The 19,235-nt window shown below is 50.4% G+C and overlaps 4 protein-coding genes across 4 annotated transcripts; 3 read left to right on the forward strand and 1 right to left on the reverse strand.

Moving 5' to 3' along the window:
• Positions 1–419: 419 nt before the first annotated feature.
• On the reverse strand, positions 420–3,750 carry LOC102228180 (complement component C1q receptor-like). The gene has a single exon (XM_005817278.2). It carries the CDS (start codon positions 3,432–3,434, stop codon positions 1,626–1,628), a length of 1,809 nt encoding a protein of 602 aa, XP_005817335.2. The 5' UTR covers positions 3,435–3,750; the 3' UTR covers positions 420–1,625.
• Positions 3,751–4,913: 1,163 nt separating this feature from the next.
• On the forward strand, positions 4,914–7,251 carry LOC111612257 (thrombomodulin-like). The gene has a single exon (XM_023352915.1). It carries the CDS (start codon positions 5,237–5,239, stop codon positions 6,341–6,343), a length of 1,107 nt encoding a protein of 368 aa, XP_023208683.1. The 5' UTR covers positions 4,914–5,236; the 3' UTR covers positions 6,344–7,251.
• Positions 7,252–9,754: 2,503 nt separating this feature from the next.
• On the forward strand, positions 9,755–13,549 carry gnmt (glycine N-methyltransferase). The gene is made up of 6 exons (XM_005813375.3): positions 9,755–10,045; positions 10,532–10,659; positions 10,802–10,915; positions 10,983–11,125; positions 12,163–12,284; positions 13,042–13,549. The coding sequence occupies exons 1-6, from the start codon at positions 9,837–9,839 to the stop codon at positions 13,211–13,213; spliced, it is 888 nt and encodes a 295-aa protein (XP_005813432.1). The 5' UTR covers positions 9,755–9,836; the 3' UTR covers positions 13,214–13,549.
• LOC111612258 (spidroin-2-like) lies at positions 12,466–13,034 on the forward strand. Its single transcript, XM_023352916.1, has 2 exons — positions 12,466–12,568; positions 12,685–13,034. The coding sequence occupies exons 1-2, from the start codon at positions 12,481–12,483 to the stop codon at positions 12,945–12,947; spliced, it is 351 nt and encodes a 116-aa protein (XP_023208684.1). The 5' UTR covers positions 12,466–12,480; the 3' UTR covers positions 12,948–13,034.
• Positions 13,550–19,235: the final 5,686 nt, after the last annotated feature.

The following is a 19,235-nucleotide window of genomic DNA, read 5'->3' on the forward strand; positions in this document are numbered from 1 at the left end:
GTTGCTGCGAAGGCCTATTGCTGTGAAGGCCTGTTGCTGCGAAGGCCTATTGCTGCGAAGGCCTGTTGCTGCGAAGGCCTGTTGCTGTGAAGGAGCAGCTTGATGGATCCCAGCAGCATCCTGAGGTGGCGCCGCGCGGCTCGCAGGATTCTCTGGCTTCCTTCCTCCAGGCCACTGTTAGGTAAATTGTATATATTATTATCACATATTTGTTGTTTCATGTGCCTTTATAATGTTCTTGTCTTATATGCCTTAATTTGTTTTGTTTCATCTTAGCATAAAGAAAGTTTCTGTGTTGTTGAATTACTTTGATTCCTTTCTCTCTGAGGAAGAGCAGAGAGGAACAGGGCAGCAGGTTATCGTTCAGCAGAAACCTCTGCATCCTGACCTGATAGATATAAAACCGTCGCAGTGAAGATGTACAACTTGCTCTGTTTTACCCTGTGTCTGGAGCCGAATAATCTAATGCAAGATACCATGTGTTTAGTTAGTGATTGTCATTAGCACTGCAACTAAGTGATGAAGTGTTTTGCCCCCACCCTTTAGAGCTGCAGTGCTCTCTGTGATAGGGACTCCGAAAGTAATAAAAAGAGAGGAGCGGACAAATGTGTTTTCAGAGCGGTTGGAGATTTGTGACTGTAAACACATCTCTATCCGTTCTCCTTGCGAGAACAAAAGAATCTAACTCTCTTGTCTTTCCTGTGTTTCTTTAATTTGTCTTTAATAGGTGTCAAACCTGACAGCCAGGCTGATGTGTGCAAAGCAGAAGAACCAGAAGAACCGGGTCACACTGGGACGCTTCATATGAGGTTGTCCTCCATAACATGTCCCAGAATTCACCTGGCATCTAACGGCGGCAGCAGGTTCGACCTTCACTGATTTCCTGAACCTTCAGGTCCGTCCAGGTCAGCTGATCATGTGATGAAACCACAAGTTTACATACACCCAATAGAAACTTTTATTTCCTCAACCTGAAGCTATTTGGAACTGGAACCGATTCCTTCCTGACTGTGGTCAGACCTTCCCATCATGCCTCTCCTGGACCAGGTGAGCCTCCAGGTGAGCTACCTGTTGCTTAAAGAGACAGTACCGATTGTGGATCTGTCAAATTGTTTCTGTCATCAGAGACGCTTCATTCTGAAAAATGAGTTTCTGTTGGATTAAAGTTAATATCTGCTGTCAGCTATAAATCAGTCATCTCCAGTTCCTGCAGGTGTTCCTGACACACACACGCACAAACACACGGGGACACACACACACACCCCACGCGCCAACACACACACACTATCACAAACACACACACATAAACAAAACAGTCAGGGTGGTGGAGGCTGACCAGGGCAGCCATTAATCTGTTTACTGCGTTAGCATTAGCACCTAGCACACATCAACTACCCAGGATGCATTGTGGCGTAAACAACATGGCGACACAGTTGATGACGTTATTTTATTTAAACGTATAAAATCTAAACAACCTGCTGTATTTTTATTGGATTGTTTTTACATCTGTAATAAACTTTACTTACAAAACATTTAGAAATGAATCTGGATGAAAATATGCTGATGATATCCATACAGATCTCCATAAATTAACATGAAATGCAGTGCCTGCTCTCTTTCTGGGGTCAGAGGTCATCAGTCAGGATGGACTCGTACAGCTTCTCCAGCCGTGGATCCAGACCCGAGGACACCCAGCAGTAGCCGTCCGCCGTGCTTTTCTTCTTCTTCACCTCCGTTTTGGAGCGACTGCAGCGGAAGATGGCGATGAAGAGAGTCAGAGCGACGAGGGCGAGCAGCGGGACGACCGAGCCCAGGACGCAGATCAGCACCCTGTTCCTGGCCGAGGCGTCCTCAGCCGACACCGGCGACCGGTTGCCGATCTGGTCTGTGACGTTGACCAGCTCAGGCAGCGGGGCCTCGGTGTGGGGGGACCGGTGCTGCAGCTCCACGGCCGTCCTGTGTGTCCTCCTGTCCTCTGCCGGGGCAGCTGAGGTGACGGGCGACTGGGACGACGCGGAGGTCACGGTCTCCCGAGTCTCCAGCTTCGAGCAGCTGAAGCTGCCGACCGTATTGATGCATGTGAGGAGACGGGGGCAGGGGTCACCGGCGCATTCGTCCACATCCACACAGGACAGTCCGTCTCCGGACACACGGAAACCCTGCTGGCAGAGGCAGGAGAAGGATCCCCCAGTGTTCACACAGCCATGCTCACACACCGCGCCGTCGCACTCGTTCACATGCCTGCATTCGCCGCCCGTCAGGCGGAAGCCGTCCCCACACACACACCTGTAGCTGCCGGGCGTGTTGACGCAGCCGCCGTTGTGGCAGGCCTGAGAGAGGCACTCGTCCACATCGGAGCAGTTCCGCTGGTCTTCACTCAGTCTGAAGCCACTGGGACATCTGCAGGAAACGCCGGCCTGGCCCGTCACACAGGTGTGCTCGCAGGTATCGGGTTGGCACAGGTCCGTTATCCGGCAGGAGAACCCGTCCTCTTCCAGCTCCCAACCTTCTCTGCAGGAGCAGCGAACAGCTCCTCCTTCCTGCCGGCACTCCTGTGCACAGCCTCCGTTGTTCTTCTGACAGTTCTGGGTTTCTGGCTTGCAGAACGGCCCCGGAGGGCTCCAGACGTAGGCGCCGTCCAGCTTTATGCACTGAGAGGACGTCGTCTCCTGGCCACCGCAAAAGACTCCGGCCCTCGTCCCGTACGGAAGCAGCTTCAGCTCAGTTTTTAGAGGCTGTTTTAAAAAAATCGACTCATAGACGATCTTTCCAGGCCCCTGCAGAACCAGAGAGGGACACATTCCCTGGAAGTAAAACTTACAAGCATAAGAAGCTTCTTTTCTACAAACTCCTTGGGTCCATTTCAGCTGATCCTGGACTGAGAAGGTGTAAACCACCTTCACACATCTCTCAAAGGTGCATGTGACGAGAGGCTCTTGTTCCCAGTTGGAATATTGGGAATCTTCGTCCCCAGAGACCCATTTGAATCCTCGGAGAGGCTTGTCAGGCAGAACGCAGTCCTTTTTCTTCAGCTTCAATCCGATCCAGACCTTTAAAACCTGGTCAGGATGTTGTTTTTCAACCAGCGAGAGAAGTGAGCGCAGATCTTCCTCCTCCTTTCTGTCTCTGAGAGTCATCAGGTACCCGCCATCGTCCTCGCAGAGGTTCTGGGCCTTGTGAAAGCCAACGGGCTCCATGTTCAGGACGAAGCAGGCTTTAGAGGTGCACAGCATCTCCTGTTTGGCTCCAGTTGATCCCTTCAAGCTGCTGATGAGCGGCAGGAGGAAGATCAGCAACATGGCTGCTGTGCAGAGCAACAAAGCTGGATCTGTGCAGAGTTTCAGGGAGAACAGAGACCGGTCTGCAGCGGTCCAGTCATGGCTGAAGGAGAACTGATGTGAGCCTGCTGAGATGTCGGTGCTCTCAGCAGGCATCCTGTTTGGGAGCCAAACTGAAGACGGAAGTGTTGTCCAGCAGCAGAAACCGGGCCGGTTCCGTTCTGCAGCAGAAAACAATGAGAGGCAGGGTTCTGTTATGACTGCTCCTCCAGATGTCTCCGGCTGCAGCCGACTCCAGAGGCTGGAAACAGAAAGCTGTTATTGTGCCGCCTCACAATGCAGGACAGAGCTGCTGCTGGGAATTCACCTTTGACCTTTACCATTGTTTCCTTGCAAGAAATCAGCTGAGCAACTTTTTATAATGTACAATGAAGCCAACAATGGTCTCCTGGTCCCAGTCTCCTGGTCCCAGTCTCCTGGTTGCGGTCCTGGTCCCGGTCCCGGTCCCGGTCCTGGTCTCCCGGTCCTGGTCTCCTGGTACCGGTCCTGGTCCCGGTCCTGGTGTCCCGGTCCCGGTCTCCTGGTCCCGGTCTCCTGGTCCCGGTCTCCTGGTCGCGGTCCTGGTCCGGGTCCCGGTCCCAGTCCCGGTCTCCTGGTCGCGGTCCTGGTCCCGGTCCCGGTCCTGGTCTCCCGGTCCTGGTCTCCTGGTACCGGTCCTGGTCCCGGTCCTGGTCTCCCGGTCCCGGTCTCCTGGTCCCGGTCCCCCGGTCCTGGTCTGCTATGTTCCTGTTATGTTCCTGCTATGTTATGTCTTGGTCGTGTTGAACCTGTTGGACGTGTTGGACCTGTTGGTCGTGTTGGACATGTTGGACCTGTTGGACATGTTGAACCTGTTGGACCTGTTGGACGTCTTGGACGTGTTGGACCTGTTGGATGTGTTGGACCTGTTGGTCGTGTTGGACATGTTGGACCTGTTGGACATGTTGAACCTGTTGGACCTGTTGGACGTCTTGGACGTGTTGGACCTGTTGGATGTGTTGAACCTGTTGGACCTGTTGGACGTGTTGGACGTGTTGGACCTGTTTTTACGTCCTCATGTTTTCCTGGTCAGTGATGGTCTCCCCAGTAACTCTCTGGTTTTAAACTGCTGTAAGACAGAAACTGGTTTTCTGCACCACAGTATCGGCCTGATGCTGAAACCTTCTTAGTGAAATGGAAGGAAAAACTCCAGGCGACTCGTTTGACTCGTCATCAGGCTGCGACTCACGTTGAGGCCGTTTGTGTTTGATTACAGAAACTTTTCTAGCTGATCTGCAGGAAATCCTTCCTGCTTTAGTCTCACCTGCTCTGTTACTGTAACGACCTTTGACCTGCTGGATAAATCCTCCTGCTGTCTCAGTCCTTCCTGTCTCTCCTCCGGCTCCCAGCCGGTTTAAAGTTCTGGTGCTGACCCACAGAGGAACATGGCCGGGCTGCTGGTTCTGTCAGTTTTTAACTAAACGTTCTGGGGCGTGCCATGGTGGCGTAGTGGTTAGTGCGACCCGTATTTGGAGGCCTTGAGTCCTCGACGCGGCCATCGCGGGTTCGACTCCCGGACCCGACGACATTTGCCGCATGTCTTCCCCGTTTCCTGTCAGCCTGCTGTCATATAAGGGGTACTAGAGCCACAAAATACCCCGTGGAGGGGTAAAAAAAACGCTAAACGTTCTGCTTCCTTCTCAGACTCAACAGACACGGTTAGAAGTTCTGCTGGTTCTGTTCAGTCCCATTGTGTTCTGTTGGTTTTGTTGGGTTTTGCTGGTTCTGGTGGTTCTGTTCAGCCCAGCTGTAACCAGATCCCTGAACAGAATGGGAGTGTTTGTTTTAACCGTGCTGGTTCCGATCCGGGTCTCTGCCTCTGGTTTCCTTCCTGCTCTCTGGGCCCCCGGGACCGGCTGGGGCCCGGGTTTCCGGAGCGGATGCCTCAGGCGGGTCGAGGCTCAGAACCTCAGCGACTGGCTGCTGGAATGGCTCTTCTGCTGTGGGTTCTGATGCTGCCGGTTCTGGAGGCCGGGCCGGGCCGGCAGCAGGCCTGCCTGCCTCTGTGTTCTGAAGGCCGCTGCCTGACGGTGAACCGGGCCGGACTGGACTTTGACTCGGCGTCGGCGGCGTGCCACAGGCGGGGCGGAGAGCTGCTGACGCTGCAGGCTGAGAGCAGCCACCGGCTGTTGGCCCGGCTGGCTCCGGTTCTGTCCGGTAGCTTCTGGATGGGACTGCGGCTGCCGGCCGGGTCCTGCAGCGACCCGGCAGAACCGCTTAGAGGGTATCGCTGGACCTCCGGCGCCGCCAACGGCACCTTCAACTCGTCCTGGGTCCGGTGGGCGGCCGGCGCCGCGGTCTGCTCGTCCAGTTGCGTGGCGCTGGCCCGGTACCGGGTCTGGACGGAGCAGCCGTGTTCCGACAGACCTGACGGGTTTCTGTGCGGAACCGCAGACAGCAATGCATGCTGGGAGCAGGAGCTCTTCTTCAACGGCCCCTTCCGGTGCGACGACGCCCCCTGCCAGCAGCGGTGTGCGGACGCCGAGGGCGGGATCAGATGCTCCTGTTTCCATGGTTACGTCCCGGACGGCGAGGACCCGCGGCGGTGCCGGCAGCACTGCGCCCAGCAGAGCTGTCCGGCGGTGTGCGCGGCGGGCGGCGCGGCGTGCCGCTGCGCGGACGGCTTCCTGCTGGAGGAGCGGCGGTGTGAGGACATCGACGAGTGTCACATGGGGCAGTGCGACCAGATCTGCCTCAACACCTTCGGCAGCTTCCTGTGCTCCTGCCGCCGAGGCTTCCTGCTGACGGGACAGGTGCGGTGCGTCGCCGTGGCAGCAGGTGAGGTCGTGACCCCGGCGGATCGCGACAGCACTCTGAGGGCCGCCTCGGCTCCGCCGGGGCCCTTCCTCTGGGTCTGGGTGGGGGCCGCCGTGGTTCTGGTGGCAGCCGTGTTTCTGCTCAGACTTTACGTTGTTCGGCGTCAGAAACGCAGAGAGCGAAGCTCCGGCCAGCAGCCGGCCGCTTCCGCTCCTCCCCCGGACCTCTGAACCACAGCTTTGGAACCTTTACGCTGTGGAGGACAGAAGCTGGCAGTCGGCATTCAGGGTGGTAGTTAAACATTAAAATGGCTGCCTTCTCTCCATGTAGAATTATGTTTGTAACTTTTCTTCAAACTGTTGCCATGGTTACCATAACAGTTTGTTAGGAGACAGATCATCTGAAACATCAATCTCCTCCGAAAACAGTCAGTCAGAGCCAGGAGGCGGAGCTTAGTGCTGCTAATCACCACCATGTACTTGCCGCTAAATGTGCTAATGGCAGAGAAACAACTTGGCCGTCATCGGTGGCTATGCTAACTAGCCTTAGCATTCATGACAGCCTGTGCTAGCTGGAATGTAGCAGAGAGCAGGGGGAGATGAGCAGCGCCACAGCAGGTTGTGATTAACAGCGCTAAGTCTGGCTGCACCGATCTATTAAAAGTCCTGACCTGCCAGTTCCGATTTTGGCCAATATCAATTTTTTTTGCCTAAAATGTTGGTAAAATGAGGCAAATCAGCACGGACCAATCGGAGCATCGCTAGCGCTAAGACCCGCCTCCTGCCTGTGATTGGTCATTTGGAGTTAGCGCTCAGAGAAGGAAGAGCAGATTGTCTCGGCAGTATAAACAAATATGTAGAAAATATTTTTAGAAAAGTTATAAACTGCAGCTTTAATGCAATTTCAGAAAAATCCTTCAGAGGAAATGTTTAGAAATGTCCAGACATTTAGTTTATGAGAAATGATCAAATCTTGATGCTATAGAGACAAACTGAACATTCATTCTAATGAAATGATCTGATTCCTAAAGTAATCAATAAGTAAATGTTATTTTATATTTTCTGCTTTTACTAGGATTTTAAATCAAACTGTAACTGTTTGTTTTTATTGCTCATGTTTAAAGCTTTTACACAAAGTATTTCTGTTTTTGTTCAACGGCTTTTATTTCTCATTGCCCCACGGAGCCGAGTTGGACTTTAGTTTGTTCAATCGCTTTTTCTCATCTGAGGGGAAAAAACGTTTCAAAACGTTTTGTTCTGTTTCCCATCTTATTTTTTTCAGTTCAGTTTAAATTCAGATTTGTTTCCGTTTCAAAGAAAAAAAAAACTACATGGCCCTAATTTAGCTCCATACAGAACCGAGCAGAACCGACCCGCTGAGTTCTGTTCAGGTCCAGAACAGTGACTAACATTTTGAAGAAATTCTCCAGCTGTAGATTTGATGTTTCCATGGTGATGCATCCCATAATGTTGCTGCTGGTTGGAGCCTCTCGTCCCCTGAATGAAGCGCCCTCTAGCGGAGGAAAACTGCTTCAGTTCTCCACCTGCAGGCCTGCCGGTTCAGGTCGAACCGGACCGGAACCGGCCCAGTAGGGCGGCCGCTGACCCGGTGCTTAGGTTCTGCTCAGAGTGAACCGGGTCGGCTGAAGCTGCGGCTCGGCGCTGATAAGACTGGCTGCTCCAACCGAACCCGGACGGTACCGGCTGCAGCCGAGCCGAGCTGCACTCAGCCAATCAGAGCGGGAGGAGGCTCAGCCAATCAGAGCGGGAGGAGGCTCAGCCAATCAGAGCGGGAGGAGGCTCAGCCAATCAGAGCGGGAGGAGGCTCAGCCAATCAGAGCGGGAGGAGGCTCAGCGGTTGCTGAATGTTGAACCTGCGGGGCAGAAACGGCTCAGGCTTCATCCTGCAGCAGTTTAAGAGATTTACTTTTTAATATCCACAAGTCAGAAACACACAATGCTAAAAAAATATAACATTTAACTTCCTGTCCACGCAACAACACAAAGACTTTCTGAAGAATTATTAAAATGAAAACAGGAAAATCTTTTCTGCAGATTTCTCTAAACCTCCAAGGAATCTAAATCAATAATCAATCCTTGTTGTATTAGTTTATCAAATTACTTAATTTTATTAAAGAGTGGAAAAACTCAGTTTTGACTCAGAAATATTTTCACACATGAATCCCTCTGAGGAAGTTATTTTTAATATCCAATAAACTTTCTGTCTTAATTCGTCGTCATAAATCATAACATTGTAAAAAATGCAACGTAAGAAAGATTTCATTAGTAGGAAGAAAATAATCTGATGCAGTTAAAATTATTTTTTCTTGTTTCATTTTTTCAGTTGTCCACATATTAATCAACAATATAACATTCTGTTTTCTTTAGAAAATATTTTAGTTCATTTAATGTTTTTGTCTAAAATCTGATTTCATTCACTTTCAGTTTGAATTATTGAGTTTAGCATCATTTGTTTGAATTTGTTTGTTACTACATATTATTGTTATTATTAGTTTTTCCATAATTTAGTGGTAAATAATAAGATTACTTCTGAAAAGAAAATATGTTTATTATTCTGCATAAACAGGAAGTGTTCAAGCTGACGGGGTTTAATGGTTTCCATGGTAACGCTCTTTTTCTGTTACCTGGAGTTTTTCTGTTTGATCAGTTTGGTTATAAAGATTATTAAATTATCTACATTCATGTCAGGATATAACTTAACCATCCTAAAATCAGGTTGTTTTTCATTTGGTTATATATTTTTATCAATTTGGTTATATACTCCAATAACAGAAATAATTTTATGTATTTTTTTAGCTTTTTGTGCATTAAACCTACAGACCTCAGATTATCATCCCTCAATGAAGAAAAACTGAATTATTCTGCTGTCAACGCTGATTTTTCTCTGAATATTGTTAGCATTTCATAATCAACATAGATCATAAGGACGAAGAAAAGAAACAGTGGTTTTGTGTTTATATAATGATCATTTGAAAATGGTTCATTTTTAGGGAAGAATGAGTGAACTGTAAGTCAGCATCCGGCCGCCGTGATCGCAGTCACTACACTCAGTATTAATGTTGGATATTTTTCTGTCCGTTTTTATCATCTTTGTTAATAATTAAACCGTTTGTTTATTTTATCAGAGCAGGTTCTGAATAGGTCCAGCTCCACTTCTGCTCCTGGACTCTGCGACTGCTTCAATAATTACCTCTGAATATTATTTTAACAATCTGTCATCTGAATTCACTGAAATACTAAAACACGCCTCATGTTCCACAGTTAACGGTACGAAATGTTCCAGATGACAGGCGGGGTCAGAGGTGAGTTCAGGTAAGAAACGGGAAACGAACCCAGAATCCTCATAACATCCAGCGTGAGCTCAAAACCTCTAAAAACCTGCAAAACACTTTAAAACTCTAAACATCTGCTCAGATTTTAGCGCAAAATCAATGAGAAAGCTCGGCTTCAGGAGAACCTGCGAGACTAAACTCAGGGCAGAGTTGAAGAGGAGTTTCCGCTGACGTGAACAATAAAGGGGCGGAGCGTCCGAGAGCCAGCCAATGAGAAAGTAGGCGTCCTTCCGCAGCAGAGCGCCATTGGCTGAAAGTTTGTCGTGCTGCGGTTCTTATATAAACAGCAGCAACCCGCCGGAGGGGCAGCCTGCCTCCAGCTCTTCTTCTACCCACAGAACTACCCTGGCAGCGGGGAACAGGCGGGCAGCATGTCGGTCGACAGCGTCTTCAGGACCCGCTCTCTTGGCGTGGCCGCCGAGGGACTTCCGGATCAGTACGCGGACGGGAAAGCGGCCAAAGTGTGGGAGTTGTACATCGGAGATATCCAGAGCCGGACCCAGGAATACAAGAGCTGGGTGGTTTCCCTGCTGAAGCGGCACGGCGTGCGGAAGGTGCTGGACGTGGCCTGCGGGACCGGGTAAGCGGCCAGCCGCGGTTCGCTGTGCGCGACATCTCCATGAGTTACGGTAGTGACGTTTTCCACTTGTTGCTGAGCTGATGGGTTTCAGGTGACCCGGATGATGTTTTATTTTGAATGTTCTCTGAGATTTTCTGAGCGACCTGAAGCTGAGTGAATAATAGATCAATCCAGGTGTGTCTCCAGATGTTTTAGGGGCCAGAAGGGCCCCATGCGGCCACCAGCTCAGGCAGGATGTTTACCTTCCAGGTTGCTTTCTTTAGCAAACTGGCAACAACACAACAAAGAGGAGCAATGCAACGGCACACAAACTGGAAATGTTGGGCTGGTGACGCAGGCCTTTAAATCCAGAAACGTTAGCAGCTGTCACTTAGCAACAAGATGATTTATGAACCACACGAACAGCGGCAGCCTTCAATAAAACACCAGTGTAAATAACGGCAAGATCCGACACGGTTCTGACCCGGTTCTGTCCCGTCTGTGCAGAGTGGACTCCATCATGCTGGTGGAGGAAGGTTTCCAGATGGTGAGCGTCGACGCCAGCGACAAGATGCTGAAGTTCGCCCTGAAGGCGCGCTGGGAGCGCCGCAAGGAGGCCGCCTTCGACCAGTGGGGTAGGACCAGAACCCGACCAGAAACAGAACCGGTTATACCGATCAGAGCCGGTTCTACCGAACAGTACCAGTTCTACTGACCAGAACCAGAACCGGTTCTACTGGCCAGAACCGGTCCTGAAGCTTCTCGGTGTGTGTCCAGTGATCGAAGAGGCCAACTGGCTGACGTTGCCTGATGACATCCACAGACCCGCGGACGGCTACGACGCCGTCATCTGCCTCGGGAACTCCTTCGCTCACCTGCCGGACTTCAAAGGTTTGGACAGTACTGTGTGGTGTTGACCTTTGACCTTCAGACAGTGATGCGTTGCTGTTTATCGTAGGGGACCAGAGCGAGCAGCGCCTGGCGCTCCATAACATCGCCGGCATGGTGCGACCCGGCGGGATCCTCATCATCGATCACCGTAACTACGACTACATCCTGGAGACGGGGCGCGCCCCGCAGGGCAAGAACATTTACTACAAGGTAACAGGAAGTCGGTTCTCTCTGCGTTTTTCACGGCTTCAGAAATCCAGACAGCAAAAGCTAAACGTTGGTTCAGAGGCTCAGAGCTCCACATGGATTCATCTCATCCAGGCAAAACAACTAAAGAGTCATAGCTAACTAGCATGCTGATGCTAGCTCTGCTAACAGAGCTAACCCTACACTAGCATACAGAACTATGCTAGTGTTATCGTGCTAACTTCAACCTTGTTATTGTTCACATGCTGCCTAGTGGTAGTAACCCTGTTTGCTAGTGTTAGCATGCTAGCTGTTAGCATGCTAATTCTAACTTTTTATGCTATCGTTAGCATGCTAACTGGAACCCAGGGCCTGCTTGGTGGTGCTGACCAGAACCGGTTCTGCTGCTGAACAGGACCGGTCCGAACAGAACCAAATATCAGAACTGATTCTGGATGAACGATTTTATCAGTGAATCTATGAAACTAGAAAAATCTTTTTCATTTTTCATTTTTTTTCATTTTTAATTTATTATTAAGTGTAAGCTAAGATGTTAAACTATATCTGTTTTAGTTTTATTATTCTCATTTTTATCACTTTTTAAATAAATTTTTGTTTTCCAAGTATTCATATTTAATTTGTAATTGACACTTTGCAGACAGGTTACATGTTTATATTTTCAGTTTTCAGTTTATTTTTATTTTCTGTTTTTATATTTTGCCATATTTGATTTATTTATGGGAATTCACCTGATTAATATCATGTAATATTATTTTAAACTTTGATAAATTTCCCATATTGCAGATTTAGTTTCTTTAATGCGGATTAAAATAATCTGGAGATGATTTTCTCGCTGTTTAATTAGCTGTGGCTAATTTCATTAGTTCTGCCTACTTTAATTAAATTTGGCTACTTTCATTAGCTTTTGTTAGCTTTGGCTAGTTTCATTAGCTTTAGCTAGTTAGCTTTGGCTTGTTTCATCAGAGTTAACGCCACAGAAGCAGGTCTAATCAGAGCCTTGAGCAGAACCGTGTCTGACCCGTTCTGTGGTTCTGTTGCAGAGCGACCTGACCCAGGACATCACCACCTCGGTTCTATGGGTGAACAGTAAGCCTCACATGATCACCTTGGACTACACCATCCAGGTGCCTCAGGCGGCGCTGCAGAAGCTTCCTGAAGTCAGGTGAGCTTGCGGTTGGTCGCCAGGCGGGGTCCAGGCGGTCGGTCCCCAGGCGGTCGGTCGCCAGGCGGTCTGTCGCCAGGCGGGGTCCAGGTGGTCGGGGTCCAGGCGGTCGGTCCCCAGGCGGTCGGTCGCCAGGCGGGGTCCAGGCGGGGTCCAGGCGGTCGGTCCCCAGGCGGTCGGTCCCCAGGCGGGGTCCATGCGGTCGGGGTCCAGGCGGTCGGTCCCCAGGCGGTCGGTCCCCAGGCGGTCGGTCGCCAGGCGGTCTGTCGCCAGGCGGGGTCCAGGTGGTCGGGGTCCAGGCGGTCGGTCCCCAGGCGGTCGGTCCCCAGGCGGTCGGTCCCCAGGCGGTCTGTCGCCAGGCGGTCTGTCGCCAGGCGGGGTCCAGGTGGTCGGGGTCCAGGCGGTCGGTCCCCAGGCGGTCGGTCGCCAGGCGGTCTGTCGCCAGGCGGGGTCCAGGTGGTCGGGGTCCAGGCGGTCGGTCCCCAGGCGGTCTGTCGCCAGGCGGGGTCCAGGCGGTCGGGGTCCAGGCGGTCGGTCCCCAGGCGGTCGGTCGCCAGGCGGTCTGTCGCCAGGCGGGGTCCAGGTGGTCGGGGTCCAGGCGGTCGGTCCCCAGGCGGTCTGTCGCCAGGCGGGGTCCAGGCGGTCGGTCCAGACGGTCGCTGAGCTGTTTTTCTCCAGTCTGACCCGACAACCAGAATAATGTCAGTAAACGACTCTGAGAACCGTCCTGAGTAATCCCTGTTCTGGTTCTGTGCAGTAAGTTCCGGCTGTCCTACTACCCTCACCGCCTGCAGAGCTTCGGCGAGCTGCTGAGCGACGCCTTCAGCGCCAACATGGAGCACACCGTCTACGGAGACTTCAAGGCCTTCCGGCCGGGCCAGGACCCGCCGCCCTGCTACTTCATCCACGTCTGCAAGAGAACAACCTGAAGCCGGTTCTTCTAGGCCGAGCCGGGTCCGGGCGTCTCGGCAATAATTCCTCCTCTGAGCAGAGACCGGTTTCCTTTCTGCCTTGAAGCTGCTGAGAGCCAACAGGAAGCTGCTTCCTCATGTTTTAGACCTCTTACTCTTTCTGCCGGCGGTCCGAACCGAAGCAACACCGACCAAAACGTCGCAGTGATGAAATTACTGAAGACGATGAATCTGCCAAAGATATTTAAAGAGCTGCTGTTGGCCGGCCGGCCGGTTCTGAAACAATGTTCTGATTAATCTGCGGTCCAGAAGTGGTTCTGATTGTTGATCTTTTAATAAAACTCTGAAGTATGAGGCTGCTTGTCGTGTTTTGCTGAGTCATGGTTGAAAGGCCTTATGCTCTGCAGTGGCGGCAAAGTGGTTCTGGATGGACCCAGCTGGACCCGTTTCATCTGCAGCCGTCGCCATGGAGACCCTACAACCTTGGAGCATCTCCTCCAGCGGTTTCAGTCAGACCCGGAACCCAACCTGAACTGGACCAGACCGGATTGTGTTACTGCTCTTTGGTGCTGAAGATAAATCAGTAAATGCTCCAGAACCTTTTGGACCTCTGCAGCAAAACCGTGTTGAGTAGAAAACACTTCAAAACTCATCCAGGACACTAGAGGGCGCCATTTCACCGCATGCCTGCTTCCAGTGGAAACTGGACGCAGCTCAGTTCTGTTTGGGTTCTGGTTCTGGTCGGGTTTGGGTTCTTACTGTTTTTCGGGTTCTGAATGGAGGCCATTTCCAGACATTGTGATGTAAAGCCAGTCCTCGCCAACACAGTTCCCATGGCAACGCAGAGCTGCCACAGTTCTTTGTTGACAAATGATGGTAAATCCCCCACACCCCATCGTGTGTGTGTGTGTGTGTGTGTTGGATAACCAGTGAAGGAGACAACAGAACACCGGGACCGGGTTCTGATTGGCCGACCCGCAGGCCGGGTTCTGCTCCGAGTGACGCTTCAATATTCTCTCTTGTTTCAGTCAAAACCTAATGCCAATAATTTGGGTTATTTTGTCATAAAAGAAACAAAACTGAGGGTTCATTTTTAAAGTTATTTTTTCAGCGTATTATTCATTCATTTATAAATGTCAGTTTCAAACTCAGCAATAGCTAAATATTTAGTAGCTCAGAGCTAATTCTTTAGGTTGGAGCTAAAGCTTAGCTTGTTGACTAAATATTTAGTTTTAAAGTGTCGTTTCTAATTTAAATTGTAACTTAACCTTTAAAATGACTCCTAATATTTATGCTTTATAATTAAATAAAAATTGTTGATATTAAGTGTTGACTGGAGGAAGAGTTTGTTTTTGTTACAGCGCCACTCAGAAGCTAACGCTGCTCTCATTAGCAACACTGTTGCTGGATGCTGGTTGGTTGGATGCTGGTTGGATGGATGCTGGTTGGTTGGATGCTGGGTGGATGGATGATGGTTGGTTGGATGAAGGTTGGATGGATGATGGTTGGATGGATGCTGGATGGATGGATGATGGTTGGATGGATGCTGGATGGATGGGTGATGGTTGGATGGATGCTGGATGGATGATGGTTGGTTGGATGCTGGATGGATGGATGCTGGTTGGATGGATGCTGGATGGATGGGTGATGGTTGGTTGGATGCTGCATGGATGAATGGAAGATGGTTGGTTGGATGCTGGATGTTTGGATGGATGATGGATGGATGATGGTTGGATGGATGATGTTTGGTTGGATGCTGGTTGGATGGATGCTTTTTGGTTGGATGGATGCTGGTTGGTTGGATGCTGGATGGATGATTGTTGGATGGATGCTGGATGGATGAATGGATGATGGTTGGATGGATGCTGGGTGGATGGATGATGGTTGGATGGATGCTGGGTGGATGGATGCTGGTTGGATGGATGCTTTTTGGTTGGATGCTGGATGGATGGATGCTTGTTGGATGGATGATGGTTGGTTGGATGATGGTTGGATGGATGCTGGATGGATGGATGCTTGTTGGATGGATGATGGTTGGTTGGATGCTAGATGGATGGGTGATGGTTGGTTGGATGCTGGATGGATGGATGATGGTTGGTTGGATGGATGATGGTTGGTTGGATGCTGGATGGATGGATGATGGTTGGATGGATGCTGGGTGGATGGATGCTGGTTGGATGGATGCTGGATGGATGGATGATGGTTGGTTGGATGCTGGATGGATGGATGATGGTTGGATGGATGATGGTTGGTTGGATGCTGGATGGATGATGGTTGGATGGATGCTGGATGGATGGATGCTTGTTGGATGGGTGATGGTTGGTTGGATGCTGGATGGATGGATGATGGTTGGTTGGATGGATGATGGTTGGATGGATGCTGGATGGATGGATGATGGTTGGTTGGATGGATGATGGTTGGTTGGATGCTGGGTGGATGGATGATGGTTGGTTGGATGCTGGATGGATGGATGCTGGATGGATGGGTGATGGTTGGATGGATGCTGGGTGGATGGATGATGGTTGGTTGGATGCTGGATGGATGGATGCTGGATGGATGGGTGATGGTTGGATGGATGCTGGGTGGATGGATGATGGTTGGATGGATGATGGTTGGTTGGATGCTGGATGGATGGATGATGGTTGGTTGGATGATGGTTGGTTGGATGCTGGGTGGATGGATGATGGTTGGATGGATGATGGTTGGTTGGATGCTGGGTGGATGGATGATGGTTGGATGGATGATGGTTGGTTGGATGCTGGGTGGATGGATGATGGTTGGATGCTGGATGGATGGATGATGGTTGGTTGGATGCTGGATGGATGGATGATGGTTGGTTGGATGCTGGATGGATGGATGATGGTTGGATGCTGGATGGATGGATGATGGTTGGATGGATGCTGGATGGATGGATGATGGTTGGATGCTGGATGGATGAATGATGGTTGGTTGGATGCTGGATGGATGATGGTTGGTTGGATGCTGGATGGATGGATGATGGTTGGTTGGATGCTGGATGGATGGATGATGGTTGGATGCTGGATGGATGGATGATGGTTGGATGGATGCTGGATGGATGGATGATGGTTGGTTGGATGCTGGATGGATGAATGATGGTTGGTTGGATGCTGGATGGATGATGGTTGGTTGGATGCTGGATGGATGGATGATGGTTGGATGGATGCTGGATGGATGGATGATGGTTGGTTGGATGCTGGATGGATGGATGATGGTTGGATGCTGGATGGATGGATGATGGTTGGATGCTGGATGGATGGATGATGGTTGGATGGATGCTGGATGGATGAATGATGGATGGATGGATGATGGTTGGATGCTGGATGGATGAATGATGGTTGGATGGATGCTGGATGGATGGATGGATGATGGTTGGATGCTGGATGGATGATGGTTGGTTGGATGCTGGATGGATGGATGATGGTTGGATGGATGCTGGATGGATGGATGATGGTTGGTTGGATGCTGGATGGATGGATGATGGTTGGATGCTGGATGGATGGGTGATGGTTGGATGCTGGATGGATGGATGATGGTTGGTTGGATGCTGGATGGATGGATGATGGTTGGATGCTGGATGGATGATGGTTGGTTGGATGCTGGATGGATGATGGTTGGTTGGATGCTGGATGGATGGATGATGGTTGGATGCTGGATGGATGGATGATGGTTGGTTGGATGCTGGGTGGATGGATGATGGTTGGATGGATGCTGGATGGATGGATGGATGATGGTTGGTTGGATGCTGGATGGATGGATGATGGTTGGATGGATGCTGGATGGATGGATGATGGTTGGTTGGATGCTGGATGGATGAATGATGGTTGGTTGGATGCTGGATGGATGGATGATGGTTGGATGCTGGATGGATGGATGATGGTTGGATGGATGCTGGATGGATGATGGTTGGTTGGATGCTGGATGGATGAATGATGGTTGGTTGGATGCTGGATGGATGGATGATGGTTGGATGCTGGATGGATGGATGATGGTTGGATGGATGCTGGATGGATGGATGATGGTTGGATGCTGGATGGATGAATGATGGTTGGTTGGATGCTGGATGGATGATGGTTGGTTGGATGCTGGATGGATGGATGATGGTTGGTTGGATGCTGGATGGATGGATGATGGTTGGATGCTGGATGGATGGATGATGGTTGGATGGATGCTGGATGGATGGATGATGGTTGGTTGGATGCTGGATGGATGAATGATGGTTGGTTGGATGCTGGATGGATGATGGTTGGTTGGATGCTGGATGGATGGATGATGGTTGGATGGATGCTGGATGGATGGATGATGGTTGGTTGGATGTTGGATGGATGGATGATGGTTGGATGCTGGATGGATGGATGATGGTTGGATGGATGCTGGATGGATGGATGATGGTTGGTTGGATGCTGGATGGATGAATGATGGTTGGTTGGATGCTGGATGGATGAATGATGGTTGGTTGGATGCTGGATGGATGGATGATGGTTGGATGCTGGATGGATGGATGATGGTTGGATGGATGCTGGATGGATGGATGATGGTTGGATGCTGGATGGATGAATGATGGTTGGTTGGATGCTGGATGGATGATGGTTGGTTGGATGCTGGATGGATGGATGATGGTTGGTTGGATGCTGGATGGATGGATGATGGTTGGATGCTGGATGGATGGATGATGGTTGGATGGATGCTGGATGGATGGATGATGGTTGGTTGGATGCTGGATGGATGAATGATGGTTGGTTGGATGCTGGATGGATGATGGTTGGTTGGATGCTGGATGGATGGATGATGGTTGGATGGATGCTGGATGGATGGATGATGGTTGGTTGGATGCTGGATGGATGGATGATGGTTGGATGCTGGATGGATGGATGATGGTTGGATGCTGGATGGATGGATGATGGTTGGATGGATGCTGGATGGATGAATGATGGATGGATGGATGATGGTTGGATGCTGGATGGATGAATGATGGTTGGTTGGATGCTGGATGGATGAATGATGGTTGGTTGGATGCTGGATGGATGGATGATGGTTGGATGCTGGATGGATGGATGATGGTTGGATGGATGCTGGATGGATGGATGATGGTTGGATGCTGGATGGATGAATGATGGTTGGTTGGATGCTGGATGGATGATGGTTGGTTGGATGCTGGATGGATGGATGATGGTTGGTTGGATGCTGGATGGATGGATGATGGTTGGATGCTGGATGGATGGATGATGGTTGGATGGATGCTGGATGGATGGATGATGGTTGGTTGGATGCTGGATGGATGAATGATGGTTGGTTGGATGCTGGATGGATGATGGTTGGTTGGATGCTGGATGGATGGATGATGGTTGGATGGATGCTGGATGGATGGATGATGGTTGGTTGGATGCTGGATGGATGGATGATGGTTGGATGCTGGATGGATGGATGATGGTTGGATGCTGGATGGATGGATGATGGTTGGATGGATGCTGGATGGATGAATGATGGATGGATGGATGATGGTTGGATGCTGGATGGATGAATGATGGTTGGATGGATGCTGGATGGATGGATGGATGATGGTTGGATGCTGGATGGATGATGGTTGGTTGGATGCTGGATGGATGGATGATGGTTGGATGGATGCTGGATGGATGGATGATGGTTGGTTGGATGCTGGATGGATGGATGATGGTTGGATGCTGGATGGATGGGTGATGGTTGGATGCTGGATGGATGGATGATGGTTGGTTGGATGCTGGATGGATGGATGATGGTTGGATGCTGGATGGATGATGGTTGGTTGGATGCTGGATGGATGATGGTTGGTTGGATGCTGGATGGATGGATGATGGTTGGATGCTGGATGGATGGATGATGGTTGGTTGGATGCTGGGTGGATGGATGATGGTTGGATGGATGCTGGATGGATGGATGGATGATGGTTGGTTGGATGCTGGATGGATGGATGATGGTTGGATGGATGCTGGATGGATGGATGATGGTTGGTTGGATGCTGGATGGATGAATGATGGTTGGTTGG

This window comes from Xiphophorus maculatus, chromosome 19 (genome assembly GCF_002775205.1).
Source record: "Xiphophorus maculatus strain JP 163 A chromosome 19, X_maculatus-5.0-male, whole genome shotgun sequence".
NCBI lineage: Eukaryota > Metazoa > Chordata > Actinopteri > Cyprinodontiformes > Poeciliidae > Xiphophorus > Xiphophorus maculatus.

Bases quoted from the DNA above. Each gene is read 5' to 3' on its own strand.
- LOC102228180 (XM_005817278.2), bottom strand. From the start codon at position 3,434: ATGCCTGCTGAGAGCACCGACATCTCAGCAGGCTCACATCAGTTCTCC.
- LOC111612257 (XM_023352915.1), top strand. From the start codon at position 5,237: ATGCCTCAGGCGGGTCGAGGCTCAGAACCTCAGCGACTGGCTGCTGGA.
- gnmt (XM_005813375.3), top strand. From the start codon at position 9,837: ATGTCGGTCGACAGCGTCTTCAGGACCCGCTCTCTTGGCGTGGCCGCC. The intron at 11,126-12,162 runs GTAACAGGAAGT...GTTCTGTTGCAG, and splicing joins GCAAGAACATTTACTACAAG to AGCGACCTGACCCAGGACAT. The intron at 12,285-13,041 runs GTGAGCTTGCGG...GGTTCTGTGCAG, and splicing joins CAGAAGCTTCCTGAAGTCAG to TAAGTTCCGGCTGTCCTACT.
- LOC111612258 (XM_023352916.1), top strand. From the start codon at position 12,481: ATGCGGTCGGGGTCCAGGCGGTCGGTCCCCAGGCGGTCGGTCCCCAGG. The intron at 12,569-12,684 runs GTGGTCGGGGTC...GTCGGGGTCCAG, and splicing joins TGTCGCCAGGCGGGGTCCAG to GCGGTCGGTCCCCAGGCGGT.